General features: G+C 41.6%; 1 protein-coding gene and 1 long non-coding RNA gene across 5 annotated transcripts in view; one reads left to right on the top strand and one right to left on the bottom strand.

The window, feature by feature from the left end:
- The window catches only part of cachd1 (cache domain containing 1), a 160095-nt gene extending 156842 nt beyond the window's left edge, over window positions 1-3253 (bottom strand). The window contains exons 1-2 of one of the 4 annotated variants that reach the window (XM_048539532.2): window positions 3100-3253; window positions 2092-2353 (exon numbers count right to left, since the gene is read on the bottom strand). In XM_048539532.2, coding sequence (XP_048395489.1) covers window positions 2092-2337 — 246 coding nt within the window. In that variant the 5' untranslated portion in view covers window positions 2338-2353; window positions 3100-3253. Of the gene's footprint in view, window positions 1-2091; window positions 2596-3099 lie in introns of those variants that run through there. The other 3 variants (XM_048539534.1, XM_048539533.1, XM_048539535.1) reach the window with 3 other exon arrangements.
- Window positions 3254-3524: 271 nt separating this feature from the next.
- Window positions 3525-25057, top strand: LOC125456435 (uncharacterized). The gene is made up of 3 exons (XR_007248447.2): window positions 3525-3956; window positions 22885-23183; window positions 24767-25057. It is a non-coding gene; the product is annotated as an uncharacterized LOC125456435 (long non-coding RNA).
- The last annotated feature ends 178 nt before the right edge of the window (window positions 25058-25235 follow it).

Raw genomic sequence — 25235 nt, 5'->3', positions numbered from 1 at the left:
CCATAAACATCTGAAGAAACCAAGATGGTTCAGGGCTCACATTACTACAAATTGTCAAAAAAAGCACATGCAAACCTTAAAGAGTTGGTTAAATACATTTGAACAGAGCTGCACTTGTAACTTCATGCATCTGGCAATTTATAAGTTAAAGCTGCTAAACAAACACACAAAAGGAAAGTGAGGTGCTGTATGAATCACTAAAGTCAGGAATACAGGTCATCAGCTATAAGCTTCCCTCACACCTGCCCCATTCACAAGACGAACTGATGTAACTGAGAGAAATAAACAAGCCTTTTCTCCATTATGTTTAATTTTACCACACAGGCAGGCCAAAAAGCCAATGGTACAGCACAAGGGATCACACAAACAGTCCTGAAGGGTAATACCTGAAACATTGACTGCTCCTTTCCTTCAGGTGCTGCCTGGCCTGCAGTGTTCTTCCAGCCCCGTTTGTCTATCACACAAACAAGGCCACCTCACCCAATATCCACATTTCCCAGGTGCGGACACTCAACATCAGTTAGAGGCTAGAACTCCGTTGATTTGCCTCTCTGGTTTTGAAATACTGAGCAACTCTTGATTCACTCCCCTCCACTTCCAGTTCCCCGATTGTGATCAGTCAACTGCACTCAAACCAGAAATCAGTTCTGGGATTTCTATTTTCTGTAAAATATCATATCAAATGCACTGACCACCTAAGTACCAGAATAACTCAAATTCATCTTTTCCATTAAATGGAAAACAATGTAACAAAAGCAATGAAAAAGAGGTAATGAAGCTCCCCCGCCGACCCCTAGCGAGATAAAACTTTCCCACACCTTAGAAAGGGCACACAGTCTGATCAGATTTAACACCTCCTTAACTGCAAGGACCATTTGCTTTTACCTTTTGTCAGCCCCACACAGGCTTAAGATACCACCCATTATGTTTATCACAAGTATCGGTGGGCAAGGAACAGAAGTAAAAATGAAACGAATTTAACCCCAAGACTGTCTCTTGGAGTGAGCTTTAAAGAGCCATGAAGCGTTATTTTGAAAGCTACACAATTCAACATACAAACTGAGGTTTTAAAAGACAAAAATAAAGATTTTTGTACTGAAATGATACTACACTTTTTTTGAAATTACAGATTAGTGCTACCAGTTGAACTGAAGACAAATGGAAAGGATGAGAATTTAACTACTGAAACAGTGAGTACAATTATCACTTAAAAATCAATCACTGTCATGAAGTCTGTAGTGGGTTAATAGAATAACGCAGGCCCAGGTCAGAGGCACTAATAGGTTACCAATGATCCCCAAATCGTTTAATCCTCAACCTGGGAGCATGGTGTGAGACGAAAACATTTAAGTGTAAATGTCTATTCTAGACACAGATGATGATCAGGAAGGAAAACTGAAATGAAGAATCCGCAACTTATTATGAAGGCTTAACTAAAATACAAATGACAAGCATATAACTTGCATAACATGGATAATCAACAGTGATGGAATTTGGCAAATAAATTAAGAATAAGAGAATAATGGCTGGAAAGGCGATAGCATGTGGAATAAGAAAAAACAAACGTGGTACGTCGATGTGAATGAAGAATTTACAGCCTGTATTCAAGGAGAAAACGAAGCAGTGGGTGTCTGAAGGGGACTACTTAACAATAGCTGGTAACGGGGAATAGAAAGTGCAATCGGCAAATTTAGAAATTAGAAGTTGGATGATCAATGATGGACAGCAATTAGAACGGGAACCGATTGCAATAGATACACAGCTATCCTAATTTTTTTAAAACATAAATCAATATCACAGCAAACGCCAGCATCTAGCTCGCCCAAACAATTATTAGCAATACACGTTATTAACTGAAGCAGGCAAAGACGGTTTCACTGGGAATTCATAAGGTTGAGTATACAGTTTAGGAAGAAACTTGGGCGCCCAAGATGAGGGGATGCAATAAGACTCAAAGATTAGAGGGAACAGGTCCCCCACCACCCCCCCCCCCCGACTTGGAAGGTTCATTTCTCGGCGTCAGGATGCCTCATTCAGGTGGGTTTGGGTTTTACAGAGAGGCTGTCCATCAGGAGAACCGCACGCTCCTACCTGCATGTTGAAGACTCCGAGCTCCCTGGTAGCCAGGACGCGCATCTGATTCGCGAGAACTTGCGCCTCGTCCAGGATGGAGAAGTCTCCGGTTTCGGAGGCGGCAGCAGCGACAGGGAGCTGGAGCTGGAGCAGGAGCAGGACCAGGACTAGCAAGGCCGGCGGCAGCGGCAGCAGCAGGGAGCTCAGTGAGCGGGGCACCCATACACACAACCCCACGGTAAGTCCAGCTCCCCCTCTCGCCATGATGAAGGAAACTAATCTGGATGTGCAAAAAAAAGGGGGAAAAAAACCTTTCTTCAAACTCTGCCGCAAACTTCCCACATCACCCCCTCAAAACCTTTGAAAAAAATTACCCACATCAATCCCCTACCCCCTCAAAAAAAATCCAACTGCGAGACTGCTTCTCTTCCTCCAAACATAAACAAGACAAAAACTTTCCTCCACTGAGAATCCCTAACGCGATTCCCTCTCCAAAGGCGAATCCCGGGACTCACTGCTTTCTCTCGGGGGGGAAAAAAAGCTGGAACTGCAGCCACAAAGGATCAATGTAAAACCCGGGCTGGATCCCTGGCTAAAACACAAGCTGTATAACCATGGCAACCTCACCTACGCCTTGCCCTCGTGAACACAAAAACATAGTTGGAAAATCCAGACTTTTCTTTTGTTTGAACTATTTGATCAGCTTTCCCACTCAGTATTAACTGTGTGCGAAAAATCTAAAATGTGAATCCTTCCTCCAAGCTCCTAGAGTTCCACCCTGCTCTATCAGCCGCACAAACACAGAATGTGCCTGATCTGTAAGTCCCTGTCTATGATTCTTCCATTTAATCAACGCTAATGTGTTTATAGTGAACTTTCCTCTCTTGTTTCTCCTAAACTACAAATATCCCACCCTCATGTTGCCTTATCCTCTGTATCCTCATTGTGTTAATGTTAACATTGATATCATTGTCATTCAGTCCCATTCATTCTTTCCCAACGCCGCATATTCAGCCAATTCTTTACCTTCCTCAGCTTTATTTTTTATCCCCCTGAAGGCGACAGTCTTTCAAACTCCAAGCTTGGCATCACCCAGCCTCCGCTTAATTTACTGCGCTCTCCCTACCGTCATAGTGATGTCCTCCGCACTGAAGTTTTTCAGCGATAAAAAAAATCTGCTGATCCAAGACACGCAAAAAAATCCACTCCACTTCTTTTAGTTCTGGGAACATTTTATTTACAATTCAGAAAAGGGATACGCGATTTTTGACGTCTTTTGAGGGTTTAAGAAATTCACAAAAGATTTCGTAAAATATGTGACAGGAGAAATAACAAAATGTATCTTTACTATGTTGCGAAATGCAAGTATGTGTAAATTTTTAAAATTATGTAATTTGCTTGGAAGTATCACCCTTGCACCCCCCCCTCCTTTCCGATGGAGTTTACCAGCCTGAGCAGACTTGGAAACCTGCTGGTTTGCTTTTCTTTTCGAGTCTGTGGTTTCAATTTACAATGGAGTGTTTCTTATATCAAGATTCTGATGTGTACATCTTTGTGGCAGTCTTAGAATGCTGTTTGAAAGAATTAGATTTCCCTTCCAAAAGTTCTCGCCTCTTTTTTCTTTCCCAGTACGACCCAATGGTTTAAATATTTAAAGGACGTTACAAACTAACTCTGAACGCAGTATGCATTTTTAAAATTGTGTTCGTCCATGTTATCAATTTTGTATGATCTGATTGAATGCTGGGTACCGCATAACTTCTAAATTGGAGCTCCGATTGTTTGCTGCTGGCACTGCGCTTGGTGAAGATTTGTTCCCTTGAACATTCAGTATGGCTGTTTCAACAGGCTGAGAAACTCAGCAAGTCAATGATGAAAGAAAGGTCAGTCGACTAAAACTGTAACTCCGTTTCTCTCCCTAGATGCTGCCTGACCTGCTACGTTTTTCCAGCGGTTGTTTTTTAAAATAAAGTTTAGTTCAGACAATATAGTTTCCAACAGCTGCGGTATTTCTTTTGTTCCGTATATCATAGAGTCATACAATTGTACAAAACAGAAACAGACCCTTGAGTCCAATTCGTCCATGCCGACCAGATAGCTTACATTAATCTGGCCCCATATCCCTCGAAACCCTTCCGATTCATACACCTATCTAAATACCTTTTAAATGTTATCATTGTAGTAGCCTCCATCACTTCTCTGGCAGCTCATTCCTGACATGCACCACCCTCTGCAAGAAAAAGTTGCTCTCAGTTCCCTTTCAAATCTTTCCCCTCTCACCTTAAATCTACTTCCTCTAGTTTTGAACTTCGCTGCCCTGGGAAAAAGACCTTGGTTATTCACCTTACCTATGCCCTTCATGATTTTATAAACCTCTAAAGTCGACCCTCAGCCTCTGACTCTCCAGGGAAAATAGCCCTGGCCTATTCAGCTTGTCTCTATAGCTCAAGCCCTCTAACCCTGGCAACACCCTTGTAAATCTTTTCTGAACTCTCTCAAGTTTAACAATATCTTTCTGATAGCAGGGAAACCAGAAATGAATGCAGTATTCTAAAAGTGGCCTCACCAATATCCTGTACAGCCGTAACATGACATCCCAACTCTTCTGAGATAATGGGAACTGCAGATGCTGGAGAATTCCAAGATAATAAAATGTGAGGCTGAATGAACACAGCAGGCCAAGCAGCATCTCAGGAGCACAAAAGCTGACGTTTCGGGCCTAGACCCTTCATCAGATGGGTCCCTCTCCCCATCCCCCTCTCTGATGAAGGGTCTGGGCCCGAAACGTCAGCTTTTGTGCTCCTGAGATGCTGCTTGGCCTGCTGTGTTCATCTAGCCTCACATTTTATTATCCCAACTCTTCTGCTTGATTACCTGACCAATGAAGTGTGCGAAGCACTTTCTTTACTACCTTGTCTACCTACAACTCCATTTTCAAGGAATGATACATCTGCACCCTTAGGTCTTTGCTTGGCAACACTTTCCAGGGCCCTAATATTAACTGTATAAGTGCTGCCCTGCTTTGTCTTACCAATATGGCACCTCACATTTAACTAAATTAAACTCCTGCCACTCCTCTGGAATGAGAATTCTCTGGGATGAGGTTTCTGAATACTTGGAAGCTCATGGTAAAATAGGGCAAAGTCAGCATGGCTTCATCAAGGGGAGGTCGTGCTTGACAAATCTGCTGATTCTTTGAGGAAATAATGAGCAGGTTAGACGAGGAGAGCCAATGGATGTTATAGAACAATACGGCGCAGAACAGGCCCTTCAGCCCTCGATGTTGCGCCGACCTGTGAACTATTCTAAGTCACCTGGACTCCAAGAAGGCCTTTGACAAGGTGCTGCACAGGAAGCTGCTGAGAAGGATAAGGGCCCACAGCGTTAGAGGCAAGGTGCTAGCATGGATGGAAGATTGTCTGCCTGGCAGAAAGCAGAGAGTGGGGTTAAAAGGGTCTTTCTCAGGATGGCAGCTGGTGACAAGTGGTGTTCCATTAGGTTAAGTGTTGGGACCACAACTTTTCACTTTATACATTAATGATCTAGATGAAGGAACTGAGGACATTCTGGCTGAGTTGGCAGATGATACAAAAATAGGTGGAGGGACAGATAGTATTGAGGACGCAGGGAGGCTGCAGAAGGACTTGGACAGGTTAGGAGAGTGAGCAATGAAATGGCAGATGGAGTACAACGTAGGAAAGTGTGACATCATGCACTTTGGTCAGAAGAATAGAGGTGTGGACTATTTTCTAAATGAGGAGAAATTTCAGAAGTCTGAAATACAAAAAGACTTAAGAGTTCTAGTCCAGGATTCTCTGAAGGTAAACTTGCAGGTTGAGACCGTATTTAGGAAGGCAAATACAACTTTGGCATTTATTTGAGAGGATTTGAATATAAAACCAGGGAGACACTTCTGAGGCTCTATAAGGCTCTGGTCAGACCACATTTGGAGTATTGTGTACAGTTTTGGGCCCCATACCTTAGGAAAGATGTACTTGCCCTGGAGTGGGTCCAGAGGAGGTTCATGAGAACGGTCCCAGGAATGAAAAGCTTAAAATATGAATTTGAGGACTCTGGGTCTAAACTCAATGGAGTTTAGAAGGATGAGTAGGGATCTGATTGAAATTTACAGAATACTGAATAGCCTGGACAGAGTGAATGTTGGGAAGATGCTTCTATTGGTAAGAGAGACTGGAACCCGAGGGCACAGCCTGAGAGTAAAGGAAAGCTCTTTTAAAACAGAGATAAGGAGAAACATCATTAGCCAGAGAGTGGTGGAATCTATGGAATTCACTGCTACAGAGGGCTTGGAGGCCAGGTCATTGAGTACATTTAAGACGGAGATAGATTGGTTCTTGATTGTCGAGGGGATCAATGGTTACAGGGAGAAAGTGGGAGAATGGGGTCATCAGCCATGATTGAATGGTGGAGCTGACTCGATAGGCTGAATCCCCTAATTTCTGCTCCTATTCCTTATGATCTTATGGTCCTCGGTCCATTGTCCCATCTGATCAAGATCCCATTGTACTCTAAGATAACCTTCACTGTCTGCTACCATCAATTTTATTGACATCTGCAAACTTAGTAACCGTTCCTCCTGTATTCATAGAACATAGAACAGTACAGCGCAGAACAGGCCCTTCAGCCCTCGATGTTGCACCGACCTGTGAACTAATCTAAGCCCATTCCCCTATACTATCCCATCAAATTCAAATCATTTACATAAATGACAAAAAGCAGTGGACTCAGCACCAGTCCTCGTGACACACCATTGGTCACAGGCCTCCAGTCCAAAAATATTAGTTGTTATCTGTTCAGCCTTTAGTTATAAGGTAGACAATAATGAGGCATACAGTAGCATTGACTGCAAACACATAGAACTTACCAACACAAGAAAGAGCCCAAATATTTCACAAAAACACAAGCCAAAACTTGCCCTTACAGAAGCACAAGAAAGATGCAGATGGGGAAACCTACTTGTCTCAACTTAGCTTATCCATTTAGAAGCATTCTACAGTTCCCTCATATTTTTCACATTTATGTCTTAAATGGTTGAAGGCTTGTTGCTTCCATTATCTGACTGGAACATCCATGTTCATCATTTTCTACAAGAAACTTCCCGAATTCAATCCTAAACTTTAGTTCTACATTTCAATTTGTGTTCCCTTTCCCTACTCTGGTTTTATTATATATCTGTAAGTCACCTATCAGCAGCCTTCTTTCAAGGCAGAAAGCTTCAACTTTCTCTAATCTTTTTACAATAAGTCAAAGATCGAATAATACAATTGGAGTTCAATTTTTACTTGGTTTTAACGTCACCTTATAATTCAACAAGCAGAATAGAACAGAGTACTCAAGATAGTAGGAACTGCCGATGCTGGAGAATCTGAGAGAACATGGTGTGAAGCTGGATGAACACAGCAGGCCAAGCAGCATCAGAGGAGCAGGAAAGTTTGACGTTTCAGCTCAAGACCCTTCTTCAGAAGATTTCTGAAGAAGGGTCTTGACCTGAAACGTCAGACTTTCCTGCTCCTCTGATGCTGCTTGGCCTGCTGTGTTCATCCAGCTTCACACAGTACTCAAGATGCAACCTGACCAGAGCTGATACATCTTGTGCAATATTTTCTTTGATTTAAATGCTTTTGCAGTGGGTCAGCATTCTATTTGCTTTGTCTACTTGTTGCTTTTTCAAAAATTGGAAATGTTAGCCATGGAATCTAATTACTTACTACCCATTTTTCAGTGATACAAATAATGTTTTTGAGTTGTAAACGATGTTTGATCTGTCACTTCTGGTTTAACAAGCTGGAAGTAGTTTTCATGATGGACTTAACACATACACAAGGAACATTGCCAAAAGTATGAAGAATAGTCAGTTCATGATGTTAGTCAGCATACAACATTCATCTGATGTCAATGTTGCCATTCTTGAGTTTAAATCACTAGCTAACACCGTCAATTAAACAAGCTCAACTGAACATGCATTTAGCAGTATGGAGGACCCTAAACAAATTTTTATTTAAAGGCATTACCAATAAAGTTTGAGGATAGGTGTTGTTTGATTTGAACTGACCCATGCTGTTTGGATGTTTTCAGAGTTTCTTAAAAGGTGAAAAGTTGACAGGGAGTAGTATGACACAGGCCTCAGGAATTTGTCCTTCCTTTCAAGAATTCTGCACCATCCACTTCCAGACATACTGCGGGAGTGTGCCATCCCCCTTAGCTGCATGAGGGTTAGGAGACGGCCATGGAGCAGGACATGCTGCTGGCAGAAGGAGGACGAGAGAGGAAAAAGATTTTCAGCAGAATGCCAAATCTGTTCAGCATGTATATAGCAATTCTCCAACATCCAATATCTTTACTCAATTCAAATCTGATGCCTAATGCAGCCTCAGAAGCAGGGAAAAGACAGCACTGTCGCATATGATACAAAAACAAAGTTTATGAAAAAGCTCATCATGCCTGGCAGCATCTGTGAAGGAGAAAACAGAGTTAACGTTTTAGGTCCAGGGACCCTTCCTCAGAACTGATAGTGGCTGGGAAAATGTCAGTTTACATGCAGAAAATAGAGAGGTGGGTGGGGTAGGGAGTAAACGATAGGATAGAGCCCAAAGAGAGAGAAAAACACTTGGACAGACAAAAGTGTTGCTAACGATCAGGCTGTGAGGGTGAATAGTTGTTAATGGGGACTGTTAGTGATTGACATGGGGTATGTAATGGCAGGCTGTGTGGTAACAAGCTGGGACAGGGCAGAGTTTAAGCCCTAAAATTATTGAACTCACTATTGAGTCCGGAGGGCTGTAGGGTCCCCAAGTGGAAAATGAGGTGTTGTTCTTACAGCTTGTGTTGGGCTTCACTGGAACACTGCAGTAAGCCAGAGACCCATTGCTTGCCACTTCAATGCACCATCCTGCTCCATGCACCACCCTGCTCACTGGCCAACATCTCTGTCTCTGTCTTTCTACAGTGTTCCAGTGAAGCTCAATGCAAGCTGGGGACCACTTTGCAGAACACCTCCGCTCAGTTCGCAATAAACAACTGCACCTCCCAGTTGCAAACCATTTCCACTCCCCCTCCCATTCTTTAGATGACATGTCCATCATGGGCCTCCTGCAGTGCCACAATGATGCCACCCGAAGGTTGCAGGAACAGCAACTCATATTCCGCTTGGGAACCCTGCAGCCCAATGGTATCAATGTGGACTTCACCAGCTTCAAAATCTCTCCTTTCCCCACCGCATCCCAAAACCAGTCCAGTTCGCCCCCTCCCCCCACTGCACCACACAACCAGTCCAGCTCTTCCCCTCCACCCACTGCATCCCAAAACCAGTCCAGCCTGTCTCTGCCTCCCTAACCTGTTCTTCCTCTCACCCATCCCTTCCTCCCACCTCAAGCCACACCTCCATCTCCTACCTACTAACCTCATCCCACCTCCTTGACCTGTCCGTCTTCCCTGGACTGACCTATCCCCTCCCTACCTCCCCACCTATACTCTCCTCTCCACCTACCTTCTTTTCTCTCCATCTTCGGTCCGCCTCCCCCTCTCTCCCTATTTATTCCAGAACCCTCACGCCATCCCCCTCTCTGATGAAGGGTCTAGGCCCGAAACGTCAGCTTCTGTGCTCCTGAGATGCTGCTGGGCCTGCTGTGTTCATCCAGCCTCACATTTTATTATCAAACAAACAGTTCTTTTGTTTCTTTACCTGTTACCACCTCCTTTGGTTTTTGCATCACAAAACCTTACATTGTGTTGCCATTCACTGTATCAGAGACTTTCTGTTCTGTTCTTTATTTCCCTTCCCTGTTTCACGTGCTCAGAACATATCACATCTCCAACTTGTGCCATTGATAACAAGGTGTGAAGCTGGATGAACACAGCAGGCCTAGCAGCATCAGAGGAGCAGGAAAGCTGACGTTTCAGGTCTGGAAATCGAACTTGTATCAGTTCTGAGGAAGGGTCTGAAACATTCACTCTTTCTTTCCTCTCCACAGCTTCTCTCTGATTTGGTCTGAAAGCATCCAAGTGCAGCTTCAGTTAGCACAACCCCAAATCCCATTCACTAACAACCCTACACATTACATTTCCTGTCTTGGTGACCATCATGAAAAATACAAAAGCTATGACAAAGTAAACATTGCAAGCCAAATTTCTAAGTGCAACCACACCATTTTGCATAAAAATATTAACTAATCATCCTTCTAACTTCTTTTAATTCTTTCAAGTGGCTTTGCTCCATCTTAGTTCTCCATGACTAACTATTGGAAGGATTCTGCCGATCAGTAGATCAGACTGCAGATGGCTGTGCAGGACGACAACCTTGAGCAGCTCTGTCTTTAGAAGGCACAGCTTCAGACTCCTTCACCACAATGCAAGCGGCAGCAGATTGGCCTGTCAGACTGACATTGCTGGCAGGATATTCAGAAAGTCATAATGCATTCAAACAATGTCATCGTTGTTTATGAAAAGGTAATTATAGGATGTTACAGGCAAGTGAAAACCAGTAGAGACACTACATTTGGATTCTCAAAAGACATTTGATAAAATGATACAAAAAAGCTTTCTTACAAGACAAGCATTCATACCAAGGAGGCTAAAGTATCAGCATGGATAAAGGATTGATTAACCAATGGGAAACAGAGAACAAATACAAATGGGCAGATTTCAGCTTGACAAGCTATAACCAGTGTGGTATAACAGGGCTGATCATTTGTCCCTCAACTATTTACAATTCAAATGAATAACTCAACTATTTATAATTTATATGAATGACTTGCAGGAACAGACTGAGTACACTGTAGCCAAATTTGGTGATGATACATAGATGAGGGCTAAGCAAGTTGTGAGGGGGCCTGAAGAATATAGATAGGTTAAATCAGTGTGCAAAAGCTTGGCAAATGAAGTATTGTGTGGGAAGGTGTGAAGTTATCCATTTTGACAGGAAGAATAGTTAGAAAAAATTAGATGCGATACTACCAGAATGCTGTAGCATAGAAGTACCTGCGTGCCCCTGTACAAGAAACACAAAAGCTGACGGTGCAAGTATAGCAAATAATTGGGAAGGTAAATGTAATGTTACACTTTGTTGCAAGTGGAATTTTGTATAAATGTGTTTTAGTGGAAGCTTTGTTACTCTCAAAGAGGACATTGGTGAATCCACACTTAAAGTATAACATACAGTTTCGGTGTCCTTAGTGAAGGAGGGACATAAAAAGTTAACATATGCCTACCATCTCATTAGAGAGATAACTGATGGGTAGTCAACATAAAGATAACCATGCCTCAGGTAAGAGGAGAAACTAAGAAGCAGAGACCTTCTTGGTAACCTCAGCTAGTGCAGGAATTAAACCCAAACTGTTGGCATGACTTTGCATTGCAAACCAGCCATCCAATCAATTGAGCTAATTGCTTTGAAGGAGTTCAAAGAATAGTTATCTGGTTGATTTCTGGGTCGAATGGGATTTTTTTAGAGGACAGGTTGAGCAGATTGTACCTGCACTCATTGGAGTTTAGAAGAATGAAACCTATAAGATTCTGAGGAGACTTGACAGGGCAGAAACATCCAGTGTATTTCTCCTTTTGGGGATATTTAGAACTAGGAGCACAACTTCTGAACAGGGCATTGCCTGTTCAAGATGGAGATGGGGTGGAATTTTGTCTCTCAGAGGTTCATGAATCTTTGGAATTCTCTACCCTAGAGACCTATGGATGTTGTCAGTGAGTATATTCAAGAGTGGGATAGACTGATTCTTGAACAATTGGGGAATCACGTATACTGGAGGTCAAGAGGAAATTAGAGTCAAGATATTACCACTGTAAATTGAGGCAGTATTTCAAAGGAACTTCAAGGTAAACTGTATGGGTAGAAATTAGACATAAGAATGTTCACCTTGATGGGATTGTACTATAGGCTCCCCCCACCAATTGTCAAAGGGAAATTAAAGAGCAAGTACGTACAGAGATCTCGGATATCTGTAGCAATAATAGGGTTGCATTCGTAGGGGATTTTAATTTTCCAAACATTGACTGCAACTGCCATAGTGTTAAAGGCTTGGATGGTGAGGAATTTGTACAATGTGTTCAAGAATTTTTTTTATCAATATGTAAATATACCTACTAGAGAAGGAGCAAACGTTGACCATCTCTTGGGAATTCAGGCAGGGCAAGTGACTGAAATGTTAGTAGGGTAGTGATCAAATCCTATTAGTTTTAAAATAGTTATGAAAATAGATAAGCCTTCCATAAAAGTTAAAATTCTTTAGTTGGAGTAAGTCAAATTTTAATGGTATGAGACAAGAACTTTCAAAAGTTGTTTGGAGTATACTGTTTGCAGGTAAAGGGACAAGTGACAAGTGGGCAACTTTCAAAAGTGTGATAACGAGAGTTCATTTTAAAATGAAGGTTAAGGCTGGTAAGAGTAGGGAATAATGGGTGAATAAAGATATTAAGGTTCTAGTCTAGAATAAGATAGATATAGACAACTGCATTCAAAGGAATCTCCTGAACAGTATAAAGAGTGTAGGGGCATACTTAAGAGGGAAATCAGGAGGGTTAAGAGGAAATATGAGATTCCCTTGGCAACTAATGTTAAGGATAATCCAAAGAAATTCTACAAGTATGTTAAGAGCAAAGGAGCACTAGAGAGAGAATATGACCCCTAAAAGATCAGTGGGGTCATCTATGTGTTGAATCTCAGATGATGGAAGAGGCACTAAATGAATATTTCATGTCAGTTTTTACTGTGGAGAAAGAAATAGAGGCTAGAGAACTCGGGGAAATAAATTTTGATATTTTGAAAACAGTTCACATTGCAGAAGAGGAAGTGCTGGAGGTCTTGGAAAATATAAAGGTGGATAAATCTGCAGGATCTGATCAAGTGTATCCCAGGGCATTTTGAGAAGTTAGGGAAGAAACTGTAGAGCTCCTAGCAGAAATATTTATATAATCTCTAGCCACGGATGAGGTGCTAGACGACTGAAGGGTGGCTAATGTTATGTCGTTATTTAAGAAAGGTTGAAAGGAGAAGTCTGGGAAGGACTAACCTGTGAGCCTGACTTCAATGGTGGGTACATTGTTAGAAGTGATTCTGAAAGATAGGATTTACATGCATTTGGTGAGGCAATGACTAATTAGGCATAGGCAGCAAGATCTAATGTGACGGAAATCATGTCTCACAAACTTTTTGGGGAAGTAACCAAAATCAATTGGTAAGGGCAGAGCTGTAGACATTGTTTACTTGGATTTTAGTAAAGACTTTCACAAGGTCTGCATGGTAGACTGATTAGCGAAGTTAGATTATATGGGATTCAGGGTGAGCATGCCAATTGGATACAAAATTGGCTCAATGACAGGAGACAGAGAGCGATGGTGGAGGGTTGCTTTTTGGACTGGAGGCCTCTGACCAGTGGTGTTCCACAGGGGATCATACTGGGTCCACTTTTGTTTGTCATTTATACAAATGATTGGATGAGAATGTAGGAGGCATGGTTAATAAGTTTACGGATGACACCAAAATTGGTAGTATCATGGACAGACAAGAAGGCTATCTAAGATTACAAAGAAGTCTTGAGCATTTGTGTCAATGGGCTGAGGAGTGGCAGATGGAATTTACTTTAGATAAATGTGAGGTATTGCATTTTGGCAAGTCAAACAAGGGCAGGACTTATACAATCATTTCTAGGGCCCCCAGTAGTGTTGTACAGCATAGACACCCCGGGGTTCAGAGATATAATTCTTTGAAATTTGCATTACAGGTAGATGGGGTGGTTAAGAATGCATTTAGCATGCTTGCCTACATTGCTCAGTCCTTTCAGAATAGAGGCTGGAACATCATCTTGAGGTTGTACAGGATATTGGTGAGGCCTCTTCTGGAGTACAGTGTACAGTTCTGGTCACCCTGCTATAGGAAGGATTGTAATTAAACTGGAGAGGGTTCAGAAAAGATTTACCAGGATGTTGCCCGGAATGGAGGGTTTGAGTTATAAAAATAGGCTGAGACTTTACTCACCAGAGCATTGGAGGTTGAGGGATGACTGTATACAGGTTCATAAAATCATGAGGGGCATTAATAAGGTGAATAGCAAAGGTCTTTTCCCTAGGACAGGGGAACTCAAAACTAAGGGGCATATTTTTAAGGTGAGAGAAGAAAGTTTTAGAAAGGGCATGAGGGACAACATTTTTGCAGGAAGTGGTTTGTCTGTGGAATGAGCTGCTAGCAGACTTGATAGTTACAGGTACAGTTACAATGTTTAAAAGACATTTGGATAAGTACATGAATAAGAAAGGTTCAGAAGGATTTGGGCAAAACGCAGCAAGTGGGACTAGTTTAGTTTGGGAACACAGTAGGCATGCACTAGTTGGACCAAAGGATCTGTTTCCATGCTAGGTGACTCTAAAACTCTATAAGACTAACCATAACTCAGTTAACTAAAGAGCAGGGTCAAGCCTACTTTGAGTTACTTTGTCTGCATGTTCAAGAGCACTTTTGGAATGGTAGTGGTGGGAGGATAAGAGCTTTCAGCCAGAGAGAAGACTGGTATCCACGACAATGAAAGCAGCGTTCTATGTAGGTGTGGCAGCAAGCAAGTCATGCACGACTTCACTCTGAGATTTCGCTATAGCATCCATATGTTGGGCATATTCTGACTGTGTTGCAAAGGGAGCTATCAAACATTGGACACTGTACCATTGGATCCACAGGTATCCTAATGGAGTTGACCACTATATCAACACTTGAAAGGAAAGGTGCCAATCTCTCTGTAAAGCACTGTGCCAAGTTGGCATGCTGATGTATCTGTGTCTTTCCGGAGAGATGCTTCTGTCTCCAGTTATGCACCAGTTAGTCCCACAAGACAGAAGTGTGTCAGTGAATACGCTGCCAGTCTGTTTGGGTGATGTGGCTTTCACAGTTGCTTCGAATCAACAGTGCCCCAGAAACTATGTGTGTTATGCACAAGAATTCACCAACGCAAGGAGAATTGGGATTAGTCATTGTGTATCCTGCCAATTTTGAACATCTGGATAGCTGGTGTTTTTTCTAATAGAAAACAAACAGGGTTTGAAGGTCTGGCACTTGATAAGTCTGTAGAAGGAGTAAAGTAAAAATGAGTTTAAATGCTTTCCTTTGAATGCATTGGTTTAAGGTCTCCCAATGCCTCAGATACAGAATTCTAATTTTTGCATTTAAATTCTGCCTTGGCTTTACCCATGCCTGTGTAATACTCTCCAGTGGTAAAACCATCTTTCCATGCCCTTGCATTTTCTGACTCAAGCATTTTGCTCTCTCACATTGCTACATAAGGCCATATCTTCAACACATGTTCCACAGATTCTCCTCTTCACCCTTTAAGACCCTTTATAAAAGAGTAACTAGATATGGAAAATAAATATACCATATATACCATATTCCAGAAATTACGTTATTAAAATTACCTCTTTAACCAAGTTAACTTCTGCTTTTGTTCATTTTTTTATGCTCCTGTGATTCATTTATTTCTTACAGCAAACTCACTATGTGAATGCAAATTTGCTGCTAAAAATTTACTTTTGTCAATAATATGGAGAATCTAGCATTCGTTGATAATTCTGCAACATTTTCTGCAAGTATTATGACTGAATGAAACCAGCTGCTTTGGTACTTCCACAGTATGTTGTACTTTAATTTTGACTGAGCAAGATGTTGCATTGTATTGTATTAACTGTCCACGGCTATGCAGGCTTTTTTCACTCTGGTATTGATCCATGGTTGCAGACGTTAGCCCAGTTTTCCTGTCAATTATCTGTCGTCCTCTGGGGGTCTTCAAATGTTCCAGGTATAGCAATAATGGCAGCATCTTGTAATAGGTCCTTCTTGGCAAGTCATCAGCTGAACATTGTCTGGCAAACCTAATTGTGAATAGAGCCAGTTGCGTTTTATGTATGGGACCTTGATGCCTGCATGGGTGGCAGCTACTTAACGTAGAATTGTTGGCATCTGCAACCCCGTCTGTGGAGAATATAACAACAGTGCAAGTATAAGCCCTGAAATTCTTGACATTTGCATGTGAACATCATGTCAAGATTTCTCCCTCTGAACACATTTCTCGATATTAATGGCTTCAGCCAGGGATTTACATCAAAATTTTAAGCTTATTATTCTGATGCTAAACACCTGACACTAATGTAACCATTATAAAATAATTATAACTTTATTTCAAACCTGTGCAGTGGACTTTCAGTGAGCCCCAGTGTGAGCTGACTCAGTGACAAGTCTTTCCTGCAGGGCATAATTTTGAAGAATACAGCAAGCTACAATTATTCATGAGAGTCTGGTGGGGGGATACAAGATAATGTATGGTTTAGAAGGGGTGGACGCTAGGAAGTTGTTTCCGTTAGGCGGGGAGACTAGGACCCGTGGGCACAGCCTTAAAATTAGAGGGGGTAAATTTAAAACTGAAATCAGGCAACATTTCTTCAGCCAGAGAGTGGTGGGCTTGTGGAATTCATTGCCGCAGAGTGCAGTGGAGGCCGGGACGTTGAATGCCTTCAAGGCAGAGATCGACAAATTCTTGATCTCAAAAAGAATCAAGGGCATGGGGAGTGTGCAGGGAAGTGGTGTTGAAATGCCCATTAGCCATGATTTAAATGGCAGAGTGGACTTGATGGGCCAAATGGCCTTACTTCCACTCCTATGTCTTATGGTCTTATGGTCTTATGACTCGCCTCAAGATTCAAGAGATACCCGTAATTCCACTTTTGTTCCATTGGACAACAACGTGTTAAGTTGGCTTCTAACGACCCTTCTCCTTCTCCCAAAGTACTTGCAGAAGAGTAGAAAATAAGATCACCGTACAGCAAACTAATGATACGTTGAAGTGTTGGTTCTACTGCCTGGATCATTCTGGAGGGAACCTGTATCCCCCCAGCAGACTCTTATGAATAATTGTAGCTTGCTGCATTCTTCAAAATTATGCCCTGCAGGAAAGACTTGTCACTGGATATCCCCAAGGAAAGCAAGAAGGAGGTACAGCTACACTAACAGCAATAGCAGAAAAATAAACTGTAATCACAGGAACACTAATTCAACAATAACTTAGCTTAATCAGTTTGAATCAGTAAATGAACCTCTGTTTTAGTTTCTTACTACAGCTGTAGCTATTTGGGTTTACTAGTCACCTGTTGCCAGTTTTATTGGGCACAAATAATTTTGGTTTGAACAAACCTCTCAAACTAAACTTTAATTTGTGATGTTAAATTAAAATATGATCATTTTACCTGTGATTCAACTGTATCCATTGTACATCGAAAAGCATTTGAATTAGGTTACGTTCACAATGAAAAGATTTTAATTCCGAAAGCATTCAATTTGGTGAGGAACTAGGAAAAATTGGTGCTTGGTTTAGTTGATTGTTTGGTCGTGGTTTTAAACAGATCTAAGCAGCACTGCCCAAAATACTCTTAGATGCATCTTGTTCAGATCAACACACAGTGAAAATTTAAAACTGGAGCTAGATTTTGCAAAAACTAGATGTACAAAGGTGGTAGACAACTCTGAATCAGTTAAGCAATGCGACTGTGTATCAAAGATCAACATAAATGGAATATTTTTAAAACTATCCCACAAACTATGCTCCAGAGCTACTACTGAAGACAAAACAGACCTGGATCTATGTGTCATCCACTAGCCAAATATCTATTCTTTCCAATATCAGCATACTTTGGCTGCAGGTTGTATTACCGATAAAATGGTTACAACAACTTCTCATAGAATCCCTACAGTGTGGAAACAGGCCATTCAGTCCAACGAGTCCACACCATCCCTCCAAAAAGCATCTCACCCAAACCCATTCCCCTACCCCTGCATTTTCCATGTCTAACCCACCTAGCCTAAACATCCCTGGACACTATGAGCAACTTAGCATGGTCAATCCACCCAATTTGGGTTGAGGTCAGGAACAAGAAAGGTGCACTCACTTTATTGAGTGTTTTTTAACAGACCCCCAAATATTTGCAGAGAAGTGGAGGAGTGGATTGGGAGGCAGATACTGGAAAGGTGCAGAGCTCACAGGGTAGTAGTCATGGATGACTTCAACTTTCCAAATTTTGATTGGAAACATTTTAGTTGTAATAGTTTAGATGGAGCGGATTTTTTTCCAGTGCGTTCAGGAAGGATTCCTGACTCAGTATGTAGATAGGCTAACATGAGGAGAGGCCACTTTGGATTTGGTGCTTGGCAATGAACCGGGCCAAGTGTTAGACTTGTTGGTAGGAGAGCATTTTGGCAGTAGTGATCATAACTCTGTTACTTTTACAATAGTCATGGAAAAGGATAGATACATACAGCAGGGTAAGTTTAATAATTGGGGGAAAGGTAATTGCAATTCTGTTAGGCAAGAACTGGGTAACATAAAATGGGAACGGATGCTGTTAGGGAAGAGCACTATTGAAACGTGGAGATTAGGGAATGCATATTGTGTGTATTTGATATGTTTGTCCCTAGCAGACAGGGAAGATGCAGTCGAGTGAGAGAGCCTCGGTTCTCAAGAGAAGTCGAACGACTGGTTAAGAGGAAGAAGGATGCTTATGTAAGGTTCGGGAAACAAGGAACAGAAAAGGCTCTAGAGGGATACAAGTTATCCAGGAAGGAGCTGAAGAAAGGGCTTAGGAGAGCTATAAGGTGGCATGAGAAAACCTTGGCAGATAGGATCAAAGAAACCTCCAAGGCTTTTTACAAGTACGTGAGGAATAAGAAAATGACCAGAGAAAGGGTAGGGCCAATCAAGGAGTGTAAAGGGAATTTGTGCACGCCGCCTAAAGAGATAGGAGAGGTCCTTAATGAGTATTTTTCTTCCATATTCACAACTGAGAGGGACCTAGTTGCAGAGGAGGACAGTGTGAAACAGGCTGATAGGCTAGAGGAGGTTGATGTTAGTAAGGAAGATGTTCGAGGAATTTTGAGAAACTTGAAGATAAATAAGTCCACTGAGCCTGATGGGATTTATCCGAGGATTCTATGGGACGTGAGGGAAGAGATCACTGGGCCTTTGGTGATGATCTTTTTGTACTCACTGTCCAGTGGTATGGTGCCGGTAGATTGGAGAGAGGCAAATGTCATTCCCTTGTTCAATAAAGGGAATAGGGATAACCCCAGAAATTACAGGCCAATTAGTCTTCCGTCAGCGGTGGGCAAATTATTGGAAAGGGCTCTGAGAGATAGGATTTATGATCACTTAGAAAGGCACAGTTTGATTCGTGATAGTCAGCATGGATTTGTGAAGGGTAGATCATGCCTCACAAACCTTATTGAATTCTTTGAAGAGGTGACCAAACACGTGGATGTAGGGAGAGCAGTGGATGTGGTGTACATGGATTTATGTAAGGCATTTGATAAGCTTCCCCATGGTAGGCTCATACAGAAGGTAAGGAGGCATGGGATAGGGGGAAATGTAGCAGATTGGATTCAGAATTGGCTGACCCTTCGAAGGCAAAGGGTGGTAGTGGACAGAAAATATTCAATATGGTGCTCAGGTATGAGTCGTGGACCACAAGGATCTGTTCTGGGTCCTCTTCTATTTGTGATTTTTGTAAATGATTTGAATGAAGGAGTGGAAGGGTGGATTAGTAAGTTCACAGACGATATGAGGGTGGGTCACATTGTGGATAGTGCAAAGGGCTGTTCTAGGTTACAAAGGGACATTGATAGGATGCAGAGCTGGGCTGAGAAGTGGAAGATGGATTTTAACCATGAAAAGTGTGAGGGGATTAATTTTGGAAAGACAAACTTGAAAGCAGAATACAGGGTTAACAAGGATTCTTGGCAGTGTGGAGGAGCAGAGGGATCTTGGGGTTCCTGTCCACAGTTCCAAGAGAACTGCCACCCAGGTAGATAGAGTTTTTAAGAAGGTGTATGCTGTGCTAGCTTTTACTAATGGAGGGATTTAGTTCAAGAGCTGTGAAGTTATGATGTAGCTATACAAAAGCGTGGTTCGGCCACATCTGGAGTATTGTGACCAGTTCTGGTTGCCTCATTACAGGAAAGATGTGGAAGCTTTGGAAAAAGTGCAGAGGAGATTTACCAGGATGTTGTCTGGAATGGAGGGAAGGTCTTATGAGGAAAGGCTGAGAGCGCTCGGACTTTTCTCTTTAGAACGACAAAGGATGAGAGGTGACTTGAAGGAGGTGTACAAAATGATCAGAGCTACAGATAGAGTGGACAGCCAGAGGCCTTTTACGAGGGTGGAGATAGCTATTACTCGGAGGCATAGGTTAAAGTGAGTGGAGGTAGATATAGGGGAGACATCAGAGTTACGTTCTTTACTCAGAGAGTGTTCAGGGCGTGGAATGCATTGCCAGAGAGGGTAGTGGAGTTGGTCTCATTAGGGGCATGTAAGCAGATGATAGTATAAAGTAGGGATGGAGGTTAGATAGACTTCAGGATTAGGGTAAAAGTTCAGCACAACGTTGTGGGCCGAAGGACCTGTACTGTGCTATGTTCTACACTCTGCACGTCTTTGGACTGTGGGAGGAAACCAGAGGAAGCCCACGCAGACACAGGGGAAATGTGCAAACTCCATCCAGACGATCACCCGAGGGTGGAATCAAACCTGGGTCCCCGGCGCTGTGAGGCAGCAGTGCTAACCACTGAGCTATAGTGCCACCAATATTCACCACACAGCCAGCTAAGTGCAACAGCTACTAAAAATCTGCTCACTTTCAAATGCCCCTATAAATTACATACTATCCTGTGTTGAACATATATTCCTCGCCTTTATTGTTATCTCATACCTAACAACATTGTGAGAACAACTTCACCACAACGGCAGAGATTCAAAAACAGCCTGACATCACTTTCCCAAGAGCTGGTAGCTGTGGCCTTGCAATGTCTGTCTAACCAGTGACATCTATGCCTGGCTTAGTCAAAAAGGGAAGTATTAAGGAACACTTTAAAGGATGGAAAAGTGATAGCATCCATAGCAAACGTCTCAGTGCAATTAAAATCAGTGCAGCAAGAAAATTATTGCAGAAAATGATTTTAAGAAATGCTGGAGAAACTCAATAGAAACATACTTGATATTTCAGGTTGATAACTTTTATCAGAGCTGAAGAAAAATGAGTTTTTATGCCAGTGGAAAGGTCAGAAGGCAGGAAGGGAAAGGAGAAGATCTGTGATAGGATGGAGGCCAGATGAAATAAAATAACTAAAGATTTAATTATATAACTGCCAAATATTATTGAATATAGTGAAGAAACAAAGTTTTTGTCCAAATGAGACAGGAATTCTATGTTAAACAACTAAATGCAATGAAGGGATAAGAATGGAAACAAGACTAAGGATGGAAACAAGACAAAGGCTGGCACAGCAAACAACAAAAATAAGGAATCTAAATTATACAAACAATAGAGACAGAAATTATAGTCTAGAGCTGTGGAAATCAATGCTGAGTCTGGAAAGCTAGAGAGTATCAGGGTGAGAGATTAGGGACTATTCCTCAAGCTGGAGTTGAGCTTCGTGGAAAACTCGTAACCTATGGGCAACATGGGAACTTGGGGATTGACTTGCAGATGGCACAGTGGTGTTCCACAAAACAGTCCCCCTATATGTGTTTGGTCTCCTTGGGCTTAATGAGACCACATTGTGAGTAGCAAATGCAAACTGAAAGAACTACAAATAAATCACTGCTTCAGTTCAAAGTATTGGTATCTTCAGCAGTAAAAGGAGAAGGTGAAAGATTAGGTGTCATTGGAAAGGAAGAGGTATAGGAAAGGAAGTGGGTGTTGGGGGATTGACTTGGAGTAGACTAGGATGTTACAAAGGGAACAGTCTCTATGGAATGCTGAAAGGGGTGGGCAGGGAAGTTGTGTTCCATGGTTGCATCACATTTGAGCTGGTAGATATGGTGCAGGATAAGTCATTGAATGCAGACGATGCTGAGGTCAAAGGGGATGCTATAATGGCTCTGGGAGGGACAGGAAGCAGTGAAAGCATGTATGTAAAATGGAGCGAATGCATTGGCAAACTCTAGGCATATGCTGCCTTCTGCAAGGATTCCATTCCATTCTCCAGTTGTGGTCATTTCTGTAAACACTGATCCTGGAAAATGATGCCCATAAATTACTTCATTTTCCAAAATCAGAAAGCCAATAATCAATGCTTCCAAATCAAAAGTGCCAAAGGAAGAAAGAAATGATAGATCTTCCTGCATCACGTTCTGGGGTACTCCTGTTCTTTTTACCACCACTTTGGGTATAATTCCTGTCAGAGGCTACTGGCTGTTGCTTCTTGGTCTTCAGCTATTCCTTACTAAATTCCAAGTTGTATCTTGAATCTCCACCATTTCTAACATAACTAATTATTTCCAGTGTGAAATTTTAACAAATACTTTTTAAAAATCCAAGTAAATTACATTATAGAACTTTCCACTGTCCACTTGGGATGCCATTTCCTCATAAAACTCAAGAAGATTGATCAGGAAGGATCTGTCCCATCCTGATATCCATATTAGATGCTACTAACAAGATTACTATCATAGAGCTAATAATTCAATACTTTAGTTCCAGTATCAAACACCACAATTTCACTTGGTATGGAGAAATAATTAAAGGTCTATAGTTGCCTGGATCTGTTTGGCATTATTTCTAAAAATGTTGTAATGTTGGCCTTTAACCAGACTACTGGAAGGTCCCTATTGTTCACTGAATCCCTTGTAAAACTGTCAATGCCTCACAATCTCAGCCTCTATTTCTATTCGTACTTAAGATTTATTTGTTTTAAGGTCTTTCAGTCTGTCTAGGGCTTCCAAGTTTTTTATATTGCGGTCATTAATTGTGTTTTATTAGGCCCTGAGATTGATAGCTGCTGTAGTGGACTGCTGCCATAATTCCTGTGAAAATCTTACAAATGGAACAACAAACACCACTCAAACCCAGTCCCTGGACTGTCATTGAGATTCCAATGCCTTTGCTTTGGAACCTAAACTGCCTTAAATAAAGCCACTGATGCATTCAGAAAGAAGCCAAAGGTGAGAACTTGATGTGCTTGGAAGCTGTGTTCCGTGTAACTTTCAAGCCCAGTACATGCAGTAAGATGAGGCAAACTGGCCTATCAAGAAGGACTGGAAGCTGCAAACCAAGACAAAGTGAGTAACTTTTTATCAGCTCCTTTGCAAAGAAAGATCAAAAGGGCTACAAAATTCTTTTTCTAGGGGAGAGTGAAGTGTCCGGCATTGACCTTCCACCTAGTTTGGCAAGAAGTCTTAATCTTTTTGGCCTGTACTGCTTGAATGGTGGCACCCAAAGTGGGCAACAGCTCTTGTTAATTGTACATCCTGCCCATCTTGTACCCTCTAATATACTCTCAATGCAGGTGGGGATTCTAGAGTGATGATAATCCCAATATTGAGAAACAGGATGGTAATAATTGTATTGATTCACAACATGTGAGCTTCATTGACTGGGCCAGCATTTATTGCCCATCCCTAGTTGCGTAGCAGGCAGTTAAGAGTCGACCACATTGCTGAAGGTCATGTCGGCCAAACTAGGATGGCAGATTCCTTCCCTAAAGGACCTTGATGAATCAGATGGGATTTTTTGTGATGATCAACAACAGACTCAATTAGACTCCTAATTCCAGATTTTTGTTAAATTCTGATTCCACAGTCCATCCTGGCTAGATTGGAACTAGAGACATTACCTGAGTCTCTGGGTTTAAAACTCCAAACAGTAGGCCATCACCATAACTGAATGGTGGAGCAGACGTGATGAGCTGACTGGCCTAATTTTGTTCCCATATCTTATGGTCTTCTGCTCTCCCTCGTTACTGATAGTTTGCATCCCCAAGATCGTTTAAAAACATTTTTTTACTCAATTTTCTTTGGTGCTTTCTGAATCATGGGTGTGTCCATTGGAGCAACTGAGTGCTACTCCAGCTTTCAACTCATGGGGGTGGGTGTCAGGGTAACACATTCAAACTGGTACAGGTAGTTCCCAGGTTGTGAAGAGATTCTGTTCTGGAGGCTGTATGCAAGACAAATTGTATACGAATCTGATCACAATGCAGGAAAACTGGAAAGCAACTGTTTGTAAGTACAGGAAATGTTCTTAAGTCATGTCTTTAAAATGACAATAACTTTGGGGATTGTATTTGTCAGTCAGGGACCCCCTGAATATACATGAGCCTACTGTAAACTCACTTCTTAAACAGTTTTGCAAAATTTCTAGACCTTCTACGGAATATAATTAATTTCTGTGACTGTTGCTACAATCATAGTGAAATGGACTAACAATATTTAACTGTCATTATTTAACTTTAATACCTGAGACTTTCATGTACAGAAAATGGTTTTATAAAAGGACATTATTGGCCTAAAATGAATGTTGCAAATGCATTACATGCTCAGGTAACAAATATAACACATACAAGGCTGCTACATTGGATATACCATTTTAACCGAGAAACACTGAGATGGTGGTTAATAGATGAAAAAATACCATGGATCATTTGGTGATGGGAAAATAAATATTCAATTGTATGTAAGGACACTTCTGGATTTTAAAAAAAAGAAGAGATGATGAAACTCAGCAAGCCATCAAGTAGTTTGTATCTTTTGTTTCACTCAAACATATTTGATAAATTCACATATTGAGAAATGAGAATGAAGAGGATAATATGGACCGATAACAGCAAGGAAACTAAAAGCTTCTCTTTTGCTTTCTGTCTCAGAAACTAACACCTGTGAAAAAGCAACTTGGGAAAACCACTGTTCAGTGAGACATCAAGGCTAGCTATAAGCTTTGCCATTCTTCAGGAAACAGGAAAACAGCTAAACAGGTGGAGCAAAAGTTTCACAATTGCAATGCAATGAATCTGAAAACTTTATTCTGTAACTGTCTTTACCTTCCTGGATGATGAAAGCTCTTCCCTCCTTTTTAAGCTCATTGCAGTGTTTGTGTGAATATTTATGTGACCTTTCTGTTTTTTTTCAAGGTAGCCGGTAATAAATGTCTTCATTCTGTCAAGAAAACAGCAGAATTGGCTTCTTCATTTTGATCTAGTTAACTAAGGTTAAATGCAAGTGTCATAGCTGCTTGCTAGAAATGAAACGCAAATATTCGGTTACACCGGTGGGAGGGGGTTAACAGGAGAAAAACCAAATATCCCTTCTCACTTGGTCATAACATTTTTATTTGGG

Source organism: Stegostoma tigrinum, chromosome 8 (assembly GCF_030684315.1).
Source record: "Stegostoma tigrinum isolate sSteTig4 chromosome 8, sSteTig4.hap1, whole genome shotgun sequence".
Classification (NCBI taxonomy): domain Eukaryota; kingdom Metazoa; phylum Chordata; class Chondrichthyes; order Orectolobiformes; family Stegostomatidae; genus Stegostoma; species Stegostoma tigrinum.
The sequence above is the reverse complement of the archived record's forward strand: the minus strand, read 5'-3'. Positions and strand labels throughout refer to the sequence as shown.